This window comes from Ictalurus furcatus, chromosome 4 (assembly GCF_023375685.1).
Source record: "Ictalurus furcatus strain D&B chromosome 4, Billie_1.0, whole genome shotgun sequence".
NCBI lineage: Eukaryota > Metazoa > Chordata > Actinopteri > Siluriformes > Ictaluridae > Ictalurus > Ictalurus furcatus.
Window position 1 is genome coordinate 15,381,841 of NC_071258.1, and position 17,526 is coordinate 15,399,366.

At 40.1% G+C, this 17,526-nt stretch overlaps 1 protein-coding gene across 1 annotated transcript in view; it reads left to right on the plus strand.

Moving 5' to 3' along the window:
• carmil2 (capping protein regulator and myosin 1 linker 2) overlaps positions 1–16,690 on the plus strand; it is a 62,907-nt gene extending 46,217 nt beyond the window's left edge. The window contains exons 38-40 of the mRNA XM_053623168.1: positions 9,379–9,486; positions 13,430–13,534; positions 16,312–16,690. Coding sequence (XP_053479143.1) covers positions 9,379–9,486; positions 13,430–13,534; positions 16,312–16,526 — 428 coding nt within the window. The 3' untranslated portion in view covers positions 16,527–16,690. The remainder of the gene's footprint in view (positions 1–9,378; positions 9,487–13,429; positions 13,535–16,311) is intronic.
• Positions 16,691–17,526: the final 836 nt, after the last annotated feature.

The following is a 17,526-nucleotide window of genomic DNA, read 5'->3' on the forward strand; positions in this document are numbered from 1 at the left end:
GGTGCATTCTTGAGCATACGATCAGATCCTTCACAGTAGTGGCATAATAAACCTCTGTGGTCTTCAATGTTTTTCTGCAGACAAGTCAGTTGAACCAACGTACATGAAGCCTTGTCTTTGGTCTGAGGTTAGTTTGCAGAACCAGGTTGACTTTGGACAGTTTTTCTCTTGTATATGGTTATCCAGTTTGATAGAGATACCTCTATATTGAGAAATTGAAGTCGATCCAGAGTAAGATTCTCATAATAACAAGCCAATTCTTTCTGCACATGAGCCCAGAGGCCCGTGTGGAAAATAGTGCTGATTTGTTCCTCCCAAAAGACACTGCTAGGGTACAAAAATCGAGGGCATAGTCAGCAGTGCAACTGGAACCTTGAGTTAGACAACAGTCTTTCTCCACAGTCCTTTTCCTCTGGTGGATGAGGGGTAGATTCTTCATTGTTGTTTTGGGGTTTTTCTTCTCAGCTCTCTGTTTCTGTCATCAACTACTGTTTTTTTTCCTTGGCCAACCTGTTCCATGTCTGGTTGTTAGTATACCTGTAACAATGACTCAGGCTGATTGGGATCCATATGGTAGTGTTTCCCAAGGTGGTGTTACCTTGGGAAACTGGTAGGTTGGTGATGAAGTCAATGGCAATGTGGGACCATGGCCGCTGTGGCATGGGTAATGGTTGTAACAGTCCTGCCGGTGAATGTCTTGGGGTTTTGGCTGGTGTGAAAGGCGTTTATGAAGGTGGTGGTAGCTGACTGTAACGTTTCCCACCAGAACCGGTTTCTTAGAAGTCGTACTGTGGAGGAAATACCTGGGTGGCCCGAACTTGTGGAGGAGTGCATCCACTGGACTACTTTTTCTCTTAGGCTTGGTGGAATAAACATTCGATTGGTGTGGCATTCTGGAGGCGGTGGGTCTTGTGCGTGGGCCTGGGTGTCCCACTGGATAGGAGCTAGGATCAGAGAGGGCAAGATGATGGGTTCTGGGGAAGGATTCTGGGGCGTGGAGTCATATTAGCGGGACAGGGCATTGGCTTTGGTGTTCTTAGAACCTGGGCGATAAGTGATAGAGAAGTTGAATCGAGTGAAGAATAGTGCCCATCTGGCTTGTCTGGTGTTTAATCTCTTGGCTGAGCACAAGTATTCAAGATTACGGTGGTCATTTAGTATCAGGAACGGGTGTGTCGCCTTGGCATACAGTTGGTGTTTAATGAGCAGCCATAGGACTGCTCGGAATTGTTTGATGTGTTTCTCCAGAGTGTCAGAATAAATCAGTATCGGAATAAATTTGATGGTACATATTACCATTATTATTATTATTTACTACTATTATTCTTATTTTTCTATTCTTATTTTATATATATATATGTAGACATTTTTTTCAATTCTATTCCTATTTAATGTGTATTCTTTATTATACATTTACATCTACATTTATTCATTTAGCAGACGCTTTTATCCAAAGCAACTTACAAATGAGGAAATACAAACAAAGCGATATATCAAGCGGAGAACAATACAAGTAGTGCTACCATATGAGATCTTTTAATGGAGTGCTAGAAAAGCAAAGTGTGCAGAGTAGAGGTGTAAGTGCAAGAGTAAGTTTTTGTTATTTATTTATTTATTTATTTTTAAAAAGGATAATGTGGGCTTGGCGTTTTAGGGGATAGTTAAATGTTCACGGAAGGTCTTTATCTGTTTTTTGAAGTGACAGATTCTTTGGTCCGGATTGAGGTTGGAAGTTCATTCCACCACTGAGGAACAGTTAGTGTGAAGGTTCTGGAAAGGGACCTTGAGCCACTCTGTGTCGGCACTACTAAGCGTCGGTCATTAATCGATCGCAGATTGAGTGAGGAAACGTAAGCCTTCAGGAGAGTGTTGAGGTAGGGCTGTTCCAGACAAGGTCTTGTATGTGAGCATCAAGGCCTTGAATTTGATACGGGCGGCTACAGGAAGCCAGTGGAGGCAGATGAAGAGAGGTGTGACATGGGTCCTTTTGGGCTGGTTGAAGACAAGGTGTGCTGTTGTATTCTGAATCATCTGAAGGGGTTTCATGGAGCTGGCTGGGAGGCCTGAGGGTAGTGCATTGCAGTAGTCCAGTTTTGAGATAACAAGAGCCTGGACTAGTAGCTGTGTAGCCTGTTTGGTGAGATAGAGTCTGATTTTCTTGATGTTGTACAGAATGAACCTACAGGACTGTGCAGTTGTTGAAATGTGGTCTGTAAAGGTCTTGCTGTCATCAAAAGTCACCCACCGCAGAGCCGTTCTGGTGATGCCTAGGCTGGAGAGAGTGGATAGGAAGATCTGCTGATTCACGGTGTCGAAAGCAGCAGAGAGGTCGAGTAGGATGAGGACAGATGATCTTGAGATTGCTCTTGCTAGTCGTAAGGCTTCAGTGACGGAAAGCAGAGCAGTCTCTGTGGAGTGACTGCTTTTGAAGAATGATTTCTTGGTGTTCAGGAGGTTGTTCTGTGTGAGAAAATTGGAGAGTTGATTGAAAACAGCTCTTTCAAGGAGTTTGGAAAGAAAAGAGAGAATGGAAACAGATCTGTAGTTGTCAACTGCAGCAGGGTTAAGTGACGGCTTTTTAAGCAGTGGGGTAACCTGGGCATGCTTCAATGAGGTAGGGTATGTGCCAGTAGAGAGGGATGTGTTAAAGATGTGTGTGAGTGCAGGTAATAGTGTGGGAGAGATGGACTGAAGAAGGTGAGAACGGATAAGGTATAGAGGCAGGCTGTGGGAAAGATAGAAAGGAGGAGTTTTGAGACATCAGTCTCTGAGAGAGTAGAGAAGGAGGCCAGTTGAGAGTTACATGGAGGAGGAGCTGGTCTGTGTGTCTGGGGTTGAGACCTGGTTCCTGATTGATATAACCTTGTTGGAAAAGAAAGTGGCAAAGTCGTGTGCAGTGAGAGAGGTAGGGAAAGGGGTAGGAGGGGGACAGAGAAGAGAAGGAAAGGTTTTGAAGAGAGTCCGGGTGTTGGTAGAGCTACCAATCTTCTCTTGGTAGTTTATGGCTTTAGCAGTGGAGATGCTATGGGAAAAAGAGGAGAGAAGTGTTTGATCATTGTTTAGGTCAGTCAGCTCGTTAGATTTACGCCATTTCCTTTCAGCTGTTCTTAGTTTGGCCAGGTTGTTACGCAGAGCTTGTGAGAGCCAAGGACTAGGGGGTGAGGTGTGAGCTGGTCTGGAGGTAAGAGGGCAAATGTTGTCAAGAGAAGATGTTAGAGTGGAACATAGCATGTCAGTTGCGGTGTTTAAGTCCAGTGGGGAGAGGTGGCTATCAGAGGGAAGTGAGGTTATGACAATGGAGGAGAAGTGTGAGAGGGAAAGGGAGCGGAGATTGCGGCGAAAGGAGATAGAAAGTGGAGATTCTGAGAGGGGTGAGGAGAGACAAATAGAAAACTGGATAAAGAAATGGTCAGAGATGTGGAGAGGAGGAATAATAAGATTTTGTGTGGTGCAGTTACGTGTTTTTTGTATAATTGAGCTGCTGTAATGAGGGAATTTCCCCAGTCTGGGATCAATAAAGTTTTTTATCTTATCTATATACACGATCATGCAGAGGTTTAGCATGTCTCTGAACACGTCATTTATGAAGGACTGGAATACCGCTGGACTCTTAGCCAGCCCAAATGGCATTACAAGGTACTCATAGTGACCGCTGCTAGTGGAGAAGGCTGTCTTCTACTTGTCCACTTCTCAGATGCGGATGAGGTTGTAGGCGCAGTGGAGATCGAGCTTGGTGTAGGCTGCTGGTACTAAGGGCAGAGGGTATCTGAATTTTATTGTGATGTCATTTAGGCCACGATAGTCAATACAAGGATGAAGGCCCCCCTTATTCTCCACAAAGAAGAATCCCACTGTGGCTGAAGAAGTGAACAGGTGGATGAAGCTCTTGGCTAGTTCTTCTTCAATGTATGTGCGCATTGCTTTAACCTCAGGCTCTGACAGCGGAAAGATTCTCCCTCTAGGTGGTGTGGTGCCAGCTAATAACTCAATGGCACAGTCACTTGGTTGATGCGGGGGTAATTTTGAGGCCTTGGTTTCACTGAAGGTGATCAGGTCCGCATGCTTGAGGGGTATAGGTGGTGCTGTGTGCAACTCCTCAGACACAAGTGTGGTTCTCACAGCCATAGGGAGGATAGGTTTGAGGTATTTGGATGAGCAGGTGGCGTCCCATTGTGTGATCTGTCCCTTCTGCCATGAAATCTGTGGGTTTTGGTTCTGCAGCCAGGGCAAGCCGAGGATGACCGGGTGATGGGGTGAGTGGATAACAAAGAGGCAAGTTGCTTCAAAGTGTAGTGCTCCAACTTGTAGAACGAAATTGTAGGTGGTCTATTGCACGGGGCCAGTCCCCAGGGGGCATCCATCTAGCGCTGCCACTGCCTAAGGAGAGTCGCAAGTGATTAGTGGTATCTTATGCTGCCGGACTAGGTTTTCATAAATAAAGCTGCCCTCTGCCCCTGAGTCTACCAAGGCCTTCGTGATAATGGATTTAGACAGAACTGATAACCTGACTGGCATTACAATACATGTCATGGTTAAGAGGGAGAAACTCAATACACTCACCCTGCGGTCATGCGGTGAAGGAGGTCGGGTCAGGCAGTCGGCTCTCATGTGTCCCGCTTGGCCACAGTACAGACATAGCTGGTTCCTAATGTGGTGCTCGCACTCTTCCATGGAGAGCTGGGTTTGTCCGACTTGCGTGGGTTCGGCATCGTCACGGGGCTGCTGCGAATAGTTGTGAGGGCTGGGCACTCGCGCTGGTCTCCTGGAACGAATGAGATTGTCAATGCGAATGGCCAGCTCTATGAACTAATCAGGGGTCCTTATATTTATTTTCCTGCCTTCAGCACCTCACTGCCAATTTGTTTGCACAACCTAATTAAGGCAACCAACATTACAGAGATAGTGGAAAGCATTACAACCTACTGTAACCTCCAAACTCTCTTTTTGTCATATTAACTTTGTGAAGAACTTTTGGCCTCGACATTACTGAGCTAGCTAAGTTCCATTAGCCTGTTAATCAGCATTAACATTCACCAAATACATGAAGAAACATGGCCATAACCTATCCTCATAATGCTAATTACATCTTGGCTTGTCCAGAACACTTGCTAAATGTAGTTAACATTAACCCACTCTCTGTATTACATCATGGTGAATATCTGTAATGTTATCAACTGAGGTGAGCGTCTAGGTTAGCATCACTCATTCCTACTATGATTGGTGATGGCATCCAGCTAGCTAACCCTAACTCGGAGCCTCAGACAAGATGCAGACCCAGAGAATTACAGAATAACCTCAGTCCATATTTCACAGCCAACATAAACACACAACAAAAGTAGCCTAATGGCAGCACTGAGGAAGCAGTACATGTTATTCACTTTTGAAGCCGTCTTGATAAGTAAAGTTAATTATCGCTCGCTGAGTTACTGTTTTCCACTGAATACATTTTCGAGAGCTCCCTGCCTAAATATCACAAACTTGGCCAGGCATTTTCAGCAGCATTAACGCTAAATAGTCATGAATGCTAACTTACTGGTGGTCATTTGGTTTCCTCGCCTCAGGACTCTGACTCCGCAGTCACAATCAAAAGCTCAAATCAACAAACAATCACTTTGAGGCAAGTTTAGAGTTGGATGATGACGCCGGGATGCGCAGTCCACAACGTGATTGGACAATAATTTAACACGTTATGTCGGTCACTCGTGAAATTAATTTCTTTTTTTAACACATTTATTGGATAATTTGAAATAGTAATAACACAAAAAGTGTGTAGGATATTAACACATCCTTTTCTGAGAGTGTGGACTGAAGTTGACCTTGATTCATGAGAACAGGCTGGAACCAATTAAGCTCTGGGTGCAAGAGATTGGTATACAAAGCAGATTTTGTGTATTTAAAAATGAAACAATCTGTAAAACATGATGGACCCAAATACAACTCAAATTAAATCTGCAAGCAACGATGAAAGGGCCCTCGCACCCGGATGCACGTTGGGTCTGCTCTGCCAGGGGCACTCCGTTCCATTTTTTTTTAGCACTTTTTCGCATTTATATGTTGTTAGGAGTGTATCATGATGTAAAACAGTAATTTCCTGTTGCCAGCAGGTGGCGCTATGACTATAACTGAATATTGGCAAGTAGAGGTCTTCAGGCCGGGACATTTATCAAACATGTGAAGTTTGGAGCAAATTGGACATTCTATGTTTGAGTTATAACAACCTCCTTTCCCACGCCGTGCAGCGAAAACTCAAAAGCCTTGCAATTTTGCATCATCTATGCCTTTAGATGAGACTGACCGAATGTGATGCCGATCTGATGAAATCTCTAGAAGGAGTACGTTAAAGTACAAGGCCTGGAAATGGAAAAATCAGAGCAAAACTTTTTGAGAGAAATCAAAATGGCTGACTTCCTGTTGACTTTAGGACATGAGTTCAAGAGACTTTTTTGTACGTGTTGGCAGATTACATAGGATTCCCGAATTTCGTACATGTAGGTGAAACATAGCGTGAGGCGCACATCATTGAAATTTTGAAGGTGGTGCTATCGAGCCATTTTGCCACACCTAAGTTAAATGACCAAATAAATGTATAATTTTGCCATACTTTAATAAGTGTGCCAAATATCCTGAGTTTTCGTGCATTCCAAAGGTGTCAAATGTGCATTTAAAACGTAAAATAAAATGCAACATCACATCAATTAATGTCATAAGACAAATGAATATGTAAAGTTTCATGGATTTTCAAACATCTTAAGTCTCTCAAAACACTGCGAGAAACATTGAAAATCCAACATTTCATCCAACACGGCCGACTTCCTGTTGGGCGGAGTCATATAAAACTATGTGAACTTTGTCGCACCAACCATTGCCTGCATTCAGGGGCGCTATGGAGCTCCTCAACCATGCCCATGCCCATCGTAACTATTAAATTTTCACCAGTTCTGACACGTCTGCCAAGTTTCGTGAGTTTTTGGGTATGTTTAGGCCCTTAAAATCACACGAATGCATTGAATTTCTAAGTAAATAAATAAATAAATAAATAAATAATAAACATGCTGAAAACAATAGGGCCCTGCACCCCCGGTGCATGCGCCCTCCGGTTTGCATCGGAGGCGCAGCACCTTTGGTGCTCAGGCCCTAATTAGCTTTGTAAAGAGGAAATCCTGGCTTAGATAAGCAGATAATTATGAGCAACTGATTGGATGATGATACACTGCAGGTAGAATAGAGCCATACCAAAGAGGAAATAGTCAATGCATATCCAGCTTTTAAAGTTTACAATAGTTCAATCAACATTTCTGTGTAAAATGTAACTCATTTTTGGCAGAAAAATGTACAGAAATCTATCATTTCTTGATTTGAAAAATAGGTTGGGCTACCTTTTAAAGAACATGCCATATTTGCAATGCTGCTAAAGTGTTTTGTGATTTAATGTCAATAATGTTTTATTATTTAATATTTGTAGAAGGGAAAGTTGTAGATGCACAAAGTGCTAATACACAGAAGCCTACGAATACTTGTTACAAATCAATGAAACTACAGTTTAAAGCATTGATCCCCTACAATACATGCGATTAACAAAAATGAAATAACATGGGTAGGATAACTGTTAAGTAGTAATGTACTAATCTGAAAATGTTTTATACTGGACCAAATCAGGTCAGATTTGGCACAATTTCCATTCTGCACCTCAGATGTATTTTCTGCTCTTAATGCAGTAATTTGTTGACTGACAAGACACAGATATTGCATTGAAAAAAGAATACAAGTTGTCTTTATCCTTGTAGAAAGACAACTTGGCCTCTGATTTTTCACATAACTTCAAAGAAGTTTGCAGAGAGTTGGCTCAGTTAAAAAAGGAAATGTCAGTATCAGATCGTTATTGGAATTGAATTGAAAATGAAATTGATAATTGTGCTTCCCTAATGCGAAGTACACCAGTTGATACTAAAAAGGTATTTGGCAAAGAGCTGAGCTGTATTAGTGTTTAGATGCTCTCAGAAGAGCTCAGTCTTAAGTCCTCACTGAAGTTTGTGAAATCTGCCAAGAAAACTAAATCGGGCATTTTGTCCCAGCAAGTGTCTGGTTTCAGTCTTAGCACCTTGCAGTGGTGGTATCACTGTCCACTATCCAGGCACTGTCCACTCATGGAATGTAGTACTCCAGCACAGAGACCCTCTAAATTCCCTAGATATCCATCACTGTCTAAACAGATTTAAACGCTAACAGTAGGGCCACAGTAACTGGCCGCATCTCTGTTTTCCTTTAACACCTCCCTTGATGGCAGCTCTTAATGCTCTAAGAGACAGCAGCCTTCTATAGGGCTCAGCTGAAGACAATTTAATTACCTCCATCAGATCAAACATGTAATTCAATGCCTGAGAGTCAGCTATAGCAAATGGGCCGTGTTTAAAGTGCATGAATTGTTTGGAATTGTTTGGTATGTATATATTTGTTCAATCAGCATAATAAATTCAAGGTGTTTCTAATACCCATGTAATTAGATATAAACTATACAGTCAACTGTAATGTAACTATAATGCACTGTTACAGATAGCTTACAGTAGCAAGTTTTATGCAAATGCACAATGTATCGACTTCATTTTTTGCTTAAATAGAACAGAGACACACCTATATTGACAAAGTGTGACTTTTATATTCCTGACAAAATCAGATGGATTAACTCCAACAAGAATTAGATTGTAGTTATTGCATACTAATTATACAGGATTTGTCTACTTATCTGTATAAAAACTAGAGTGTTCCCTGTATAGTTAGTATGGCAAGTACAGTGCCAATACTAGCATTTCCTATAAATATCATTATCCTCTAGCGTGTTACCCCATGACCATATGGATTTCCTTCAGGTTCTCAGATTTCCTCCCACCTCCCAAAATGTATCCTACACATGTGTATTTACATAAGATTACTTCTGTAATCCATCTGTAACGGTGCATAAATATTCAGTTGTGAGATTATATTATGAGATTATTATGTATAGTTTATACATCTATTAGAGACACCTAATATTATGTTGGACCGATAAAAAATTCTAATTCTTTACAATATTGATTTACAAGGATTGACTGTTTTTCGGCAAAAAATATTATGAATATGTTAATTTGCCACTTGCTCAGTATCTTGAAATCACATAACTGTAAGATAACCTTGTCATTCCAAGGAGTGAGCATATGGAGGTAATGACATATAATTATGGCAGAAATATCCTGAATTCATTATTATGTTGCTTGTAATGGAATATCCTGCATATGCATGCCTTTATTTAATACAATGAGTTACTCACTGTTTGTACAATATGTTCTGTGTGGTGTATTTTGGGTATGGATACAGACACTATACTGTATCTCTTTCCCCTCATAGAAACTCTCCCCAAACCGTGGCCTCGCATGAAGCCCTCACCTCAGCGCCGAGCTGTCTCCGTCCATGAGGATGCCCTACTCCAGCATGCTGCCCTGCTCGATCCTGAGGGTGAGCTTTTGTTTCTGTGTCCACACCCCACCCTGCAATATAAGGGAGTGGTTCAACCAATATGCTAATGCATCTAAAAGTCAGTGAAGCCTAGTGGGACCAGTCAGTTATAGTCTATAAAAGTTTTTTTGGTTGTTGTTTTTTTTTGACATTTTGAAATATTTAGTTGTACTTAGGCATAAAGTGTGGTCTGTTCCAAAGTGAGGAAGTCTAGACAGAGCAATATGAAGGGAGAATACCCAGAGCAGTCAGGAAAGTGGTGGCTAACTGCTAAAGACTTTTGGCTACTGATTGAAAGGTTGCAAGTTTAAATTTTAGCACCGCCAATCTGACATGGTTGGGTCCTTGAGCATGACTCATAACCCTCAACTGCTCAATTGTATCCTGTATCAATTAGATAAAATTGTCAGCCAAATGAGCAAACATAAAATGTCAATGAGCAATTTGTATTGATGAAAAACATTTACTTGAAAAAGCATTTTACACTGTTATTTTGAAGCGAACAACTGATACACACTTTGCTCCCAAGATTCCTTGCACGGTTATTAAAATGGCCGTAGCAGCTGGTGAGTTTACCTAAGACAAAGACACATATAAACCAAAGACACATATAAACATTTCATTTTGTAATATGAAGTTAAAGAACAGACAAAAGTAGTTCTGCTATGTTTTTATTGCTATGTGAGGTAGCATAAGGTAACAAAGTTCATTTGTATTTGAGTGCTTTTGTAAATTAGTCTACTCAATCACATGGGTAGGTTTCCACTGCGTAGTACATATTTGAGAATGAAAATAGGGTTTTGCGTTTATATTTGTATACATGACAGCAGAAAATCATCTCAGCTAGGAAAAATTACACTGAAGTGTGTTCTGAATGGCTGTTACATTTAACCCCTAAAGGAGGATGTAAATGATAATGTAATAACTGCACATAATGTAATACATATTACATTATTAATGAATAACAAATTAATAAATAACAAACAGTGTGCAATAACAGCACTGTGTTCAACGTATGGCCTATGTTGAAAAAAACCCCAATATAAATGTAGAAAAAGAAAATAAAGTCCCTTTTTAAAACCAATAAAAAATAATGGTAGTAAAATAACTAAATAAATAACAATTTAACAGTTCAACCAGCCACCAATCAAAAACAAATAAATCCACAAATTTAGGATGCATCTATGGTACAATAATGCACCCTAAAGGCTACAAACATTTCTGGGAGTGCTGAAGAAAAAAAGAAATATACTGAGAAAACCTTTGCACAGTATAATCACCTAGTGGCTTAGTTGTTAGCACGTTCGCCTCACACCTCCAGGGTCGGGGGTTCGATTCCCACCGTGGCCCTGTGTGTGCGGAGTTTGCATGTTCTCCCCGTGCTGCGGGGGTTTCCTCCGGGTACTCCGGTTTCCTCCCCCACTCCAAAGACATGCATGGTAGGCTAATTGGCATGTCCAAAGTGTCCGTAGTGTATGAATGGGTGTGTGAATGTGTATGTGATTGTACCCCGCATTCTGCCCCATACTGCCCCATTCTGCCCCATACCCCATCATTTCATACTCCCTGAGATAGGCTCCAGGTTTCCCCGTGACCCTGAAGGAAGGATAAGTAGTATAGAAGATGGATGGAATTACCTAGAAATGAGGCAGGAAACACAAAACTTAGAACAAGACTATGACACGAAACTCTCGTTTAACTACGGCCTGAAACTATCGTTTAACAATGATATGACACTCACGTTTAACTATGTATTGAAACTCTCATTTTACAATGACATCAAACTCGCGTTTAACTATGACATGAAACTCGCGTTTAACTATGACATGAAACTCTCATTTTACAGTGACATGAAACTTGCCTTTAACTATGACATGAAACTCGCATTTAATTATGACATGACACTCGCATTTAACTATGACATGAAACTCTCGTTTTACAATGACATGAAACTCACGTTTAACTATGACATGAAACTCTCGTATAACTATGACATGAAACTCTCATTTACCTATGGCATGAAACAAGGAACAAGAAACTAGACAAGACATGGAAACTTTACCACTTGGCACCATTGCACCTTTCAGTCTCTAATACCGCACGACGTGCGCAGCACCGCGAAGGGTTTAAATAACCAGTCACAATTACCTTAATTGCTGACAGCTGGTAACACTTGGAAACACACCCTCGCACCTCCACCAATAACTGAACAAGCAGGGGACAGGACAAAAACCAAAACAAGTGCACATGTCCATTGTAAACAAAGTCCTATTGTCCGTGCGCACTTCAAACATGTGCACCCGCTCTCCAACTGACACTGCACGTCGTCGCCGCAGTGCCATCTGCCGGCGAGATCGGGACAATACCATTTTCTTTGAAATGTTACTATGATATATCTCAAACTGTGATGTAGTCTGTGACATGGTGCTTGAAAGTTTGTGAACCCTTTTGAATGTTCTATATATCTGCATAAATATGACCTAAAACATCATCAGAGTTTCATGCTAAAGTTCTAAAAGTAGACAAAGAGAACCCAGTTAAACAAATGAGACAAAAATATTATGCGTGGCCACTTATTTATTAAGGAAAACGATGCAATATTACATATCCGTGAGTGGCAAAAGTATGAGAACCTCTAGGAGTAGCAGTTAATTTGAAGGTGAAATTAGAGTCAGGTGTTTTCAATCACTGGGATGACAATGGGATGAGCATCCTGTTTTATTTAAAGAACAGGGATCTGTGGTCTGTCCTTCACAACATGTTTGTGGAAGTGTATCATGTAATGAAAAAAGGAGATTTTTGAGGGCCTCAGAAAAAGTGTTGTTGAAGCTTATCAGGCTGGAAAAGGTTACAAAACCATCTCTAAAGAGTTTGGACTCCACCAATCCACAGTCAGACAAATTGTATACAAATGGAGAAAATTCAAAACCATTGTTATCCTCCCCAGGAGTGGTCACCCAATAAAGAGCAACACATGTAATAACCCATGTGGTCACAAAGGAATCCAGGGTAACTTCTAAGCACCTAACGGCCTCTCTCACATTGGCTAATGTTAATGTTCATGAGTCCACCATCAGGAGAACACTGAACAACAATGGTGTGCATGGCGGGTTGCAAGGAATAAACCACTGCTCTCCAAAAAGAACATTGCTGCCTGTCTGCAGTTTGCTAAAGATCACGTAGACAAGCCAGAAGGCTATTGGAAAGATGTTTTGTGGAGGGATGAGACAAAATATAACTTTTTGATTTTTAAGGGGACAATGAATTCTGAATTATACCAGCAAATTCTGAAGGAAAATATCAGGACGTCTGTATGTGATCTGAATCTCTATGAAAGTGGGTCATGCAGCAAGACAGTGACCCTAAGCACACAAATCGTTCTACCAAAGAATGGTTAAAGAATAATAAAGTTAATGTTTTGGAATGGCCAAGTCAAAGTCCTGACCTTAATCCAATAGAAATGTTGCGGAAGGACCTGAAGCAATCAGTTCATGTGAGGAAACCCACCAACATCCCAGAGTTGAAGCTGTTCTGTACTGAGGAATGGGCTAAAATTCCTCCAAGCTGATGTGCAGGACTGTTAAACACTCATCGGAAATGTTTAGTTGCAGTTATTGTTGCACAAGCAGGTCAGACCAGATGCTCAAAGCAAAGGTTCACATACTTTTGCCACTCACAGATCTGTAATATTGGATCATTTTCCTCAATAAATAAATGACCAAGTATAATATTTTTGTCTCATTTGTTTAATTGGGTTCTCTTTATCTACTTTTAGGACTTTTGTGAAAATATGATGATGTTTTAGGTCATATTTATGCAGAAATATAGAAAATTCACAAACTTTCAAGCACCACTATATTTGTTGGAACGTTTGTGTAGAATAGAAAAGCAGAGTGGAGATGTAATGAAGTCTGATTTGTGGTTGCACTGTGGTCTGTCTCAGAGCTGAAAGCTGCATTGCCCCGACTACAGAGGTCACCAATACGGAAGCGGGTAACCCTTGGGGAGCTGGAGCCCTGCTCTGAGGATCTGCCTGAGGGTGAGGAAGGTGAGCAAAGATTTATGCAATTAAGAGGGAGATAATGAATGAGAGCTAGAGTAACAATGCAATAGTGATGTGTCTTTCATGAATGAGCTGGGTCTTTTAGGTGAATGTTGAGAGAGAACTTGCTCTCTCTTTTTTATTTCTTTTTGCAGGGTTCCCCTGCACTGCTGGTTCTTGAACATCTAGTGGAGTGTATTAGGGAAGGCGATCAGATATCAGGATAAATGGAAATGAATCTTCTTAATTGGGAACAAATATGGCATGCATAATAAAATTAGTCTAGTGATTCTTACTGTGTTTGTCAATGCACATTTGAAGTGCCTCAGTGCTGATCTTACAATTATTTAAATAGATTTTATAACATTTATGTAAATATATATGTGTAAATTAATGGTATTTTGTTAAATAGAAGGTAGAATAAAATTTCATAGCTAAGCTGTTTTGTCCAAGTTTAAATATATTTCTTTTTTTAACAGTGACCTAACTAAATAAAAAATCAAAAAGATAACAATAACTGTAACAATATTAATTTAATAATTACTGAAACTAGAACTTATTAGTACTAAGAAAACTAGAATTTATTAATACTAAGATTGATCAGAATCTGGCTTATCTACAAGCCTTATAGCACAAATATCTTTATAAGAGGTAGAATTATAACTGAAAGTAATATATATAGTCATGTGGAAAAAAATAAGTACACCCCATGGAAATTGTTGGCTTTTAAGACATATTTGAACAAGTAAACATTTGATCATCTTTGAAACAGTGCTTATTAATAACATTTATATACAAGTAAAATGAGCTTTTTCAATCATTTATTCAACAGAAATACAATCCCAATTCCAAAAACGTTAGAACACTGTGTAAAATGTAAATAAAAACAATGCGATAATTTGCAAACCTCATAAACTATGTTATTCACAGTAGAACATAGAAAACATACCAAATGTTTAAACTGAGTAGATGTACAATTGTAAGAAAAATGCTGAAAGGTATATACAGGTTTTAGAAAAACATGTGCTTCCATCCAGATTCCACCCCATCTTTACTTCTGAGAGACTCTGCCTCTCTAAGATACTCTTTTTATAACCAATCATGTTACTCACCTGTTGCCAATTAACCTAATTAGTTGCAGAATGTTCCTCCAGCTGTTTATTGTGAATAACATATGGGTTTATGAGATTTGCAAATCATTGCATTCTGCTTTTTATTTACATTTATTTACATTTTACACAGTGTCCGATCTTTTTTTGGAATTGGGGTTGTATCAATAGAGGTGATATTCTTCTGTGGAAAAAGTAAGTACACCCTTGACCTCAGAAGCTTGTATTGCCCCCTTTGGCAGAAATAACTTCTTGTAGGCGTTTTGCATAATTGTCCACCAGGCTTGCTGGAATTATTGACCACTCTTCCATGCAATACTCTTTCAGTTGCAGGATGTTTGAGGGTTTTCTTGCATGTATTGCCTGTTTCCACAACATTTCCATGGGATTTAAATCCGGGCTTTCACTAGACCATTCCATAATTCTCCATTTCTTCTTTTTGAGCCATTCCTTGGTGGATTTGCTAGTGTGCTTAGAATCATTATCCTGTGGAAAGGTCCACTTTCAGTTCAGCTTCAACTTTCGGACAGATGGCCTCAGATTATCTTCAAGCACTCTTTGATATGATGCAGAATTCATAGTTGAATCAATGAATGCAAGCTGTCCAGTCCCTGAGGCAGCGAAGCAACCCCAAACCATAACCCATCCGTGCTTCACAGATGGTATGAGGTGCTTCTCCTGAAAAGCTGTCTTTGGTCTGCGTCAAACATGTCTGCTGTTACTGGCCAAACACCTCTATCTTTGATTCATCTTTTCCTGGTCTTTGCTTGTATGCTCATTAGTAAACTGTAGTCTTGCAAAGGCTTTTTCTTGGCAGGTCAAATTTGTGCAATCTCTTTCTGACTGTATAAGCGTGCACTTTGGCACCAACAGTTGCAAGACTTACTATTAGATCCTGTGATTAAAATTTGGAGTTCTTGGAGACTTCTTTTTGCATCAGACGATCTGCTCTTGGATAAATTGGCAGTGGTTTGAAATCTTCACCATTTCAAGATTATTTTCTTTACAGTGGAATGATGCATTTGAAATAATTTGGAGATCTTTTTAAATCCCTTGCCAGGCTCATAGGCATCCACAACCTTTTTTTCTGAAGGCCTTACAGAGCTCTTTAGATCTTGGCATGATGACACCACACACCTCAATAACAAAGGGAACACCAGACACTAGATATGAGAGGGGTATAAATAAGACAGGTTCCAGCTGTACTCCCTAAGCAGGTTCTAATCACTGGCACCCAATCTTGAACACCTGATTCTCATTTTATATGTTTGAAGGTGTGATTAATGTAGGAGTGTATTTACTTTTTCCATGTGACTGATCTGTTTCTTTTTTGTTCATTTAAATAGTGTAAAGGTCAATTTTACCATTGTGTTATTTGATAGAGTGTCAGCTTTATTAATAGGCACTGTTTCAAAGAGGCTCAAACGTTTGCTAGTCCAAATATGTAAAAAAAAAATAAATAAAAATAATAATAAAAAATAATAAAAGATTTCCATGGGGTGTACTTATTTTTTCACACGACTGTATCTGTGTCTGTTTGTGTGTTTTTACCACCTTACAGCTACAGCATATTAAAAGCAATGTTTAAGATTGTTTCATTAATGTACATATTCTTTTCTTAAGTACTCTCAACCTTGCCTTAAGTATTTGAAACTTTTTCTGCTCCACCCAAAGCTAAAACAGCAGCAAGAGAACATCACAGAGGACAGGCTGAAGGGACAGACAGCACTACTGCCAACGATGGCCAGCCTGATAAGAGTATAGGTGGGATGGGTGATGAAGAGACCATCCTGGAGAGGGGGCAGTCAGTCTCTGAAGAGCACACAGCACAGGGAGAGTCATCAGACCAAAGAACTGAAACCCCCTCACCTGAGACAAACGTGGACTGAGCCCTGTGCAAATTCTATTTTCTATCATGTCTACCTTTGCCTTGCACGTCATATTATGTACAAAAGAATGAATTATGAACAAATGTTTTAAAAAAAGAAAAAAGAAGAGTAATTCATTACATATACTTGTTAATAATTATTAAAAAGTGAATACTGTTGTGTCATTGAGAGTCTGCAGCTTATTTGTTTTATAAAGTCTGTGTGAAGTTCAGTGCACTCACTGCACAGCTCAGACGGTTACCGTGTTAATTTCCAAGTCTAACCTGCTACACATTCTGCACTAATTAAACAGCATAAGCATTAATAGTGAATCAGATACCATGTGCTTCACTACTAATGCTTACAATGCCTAACTGTTGCACAAAAGTCCTGAACAAAGCTCCTTTTTTTTCCTCCGCAGAATAATTGTACATGAAGATGGGGATGTGTTTATATTATAAAAACACCACTTACAATACTAACATCTAAGCTTATTATGATATAAACCTAATCAACAGAATCAACATTCTGACATGGTAAGACAGGAAGGGTGTAGCATGTTATTCATTTTGGGCTCAAAAATGTATCACTTTACATTATTGCAGTTCATCTGTCATATACCCAGTGTGGGTGAGAAGATATTCTTTATATTTCCTATCATCAGCTAAGAACCCCCATCATTGTTATTTTTAAAATATGAATCTGCTGCTACTGTGGTTTTCCCTAGAATACGGACGTTTTGAGAGGAAGAGCCCACACACTTGAGTCATCGCTGCATGTATGCGTGTGTGTGTGTGTGTGTGTATATATATGCATACTCCCCAGTAACACCAAATTCCTCCCCTTCCTGGGTATGGAGCTGCAGGGTTTGGCTGATGGAGGTTGTGAGAGCAGGACAGCCATCTGTGAAAGTGTGGCAAGATGAAAAGGGTGGGAACAGAGGGAGGATTAGTCGGAGAAGCAGCTCCATCCGTGCTGAAGAAGGTGTGAAGAAACGCCAGGCCTATGCTTGCAATATGAA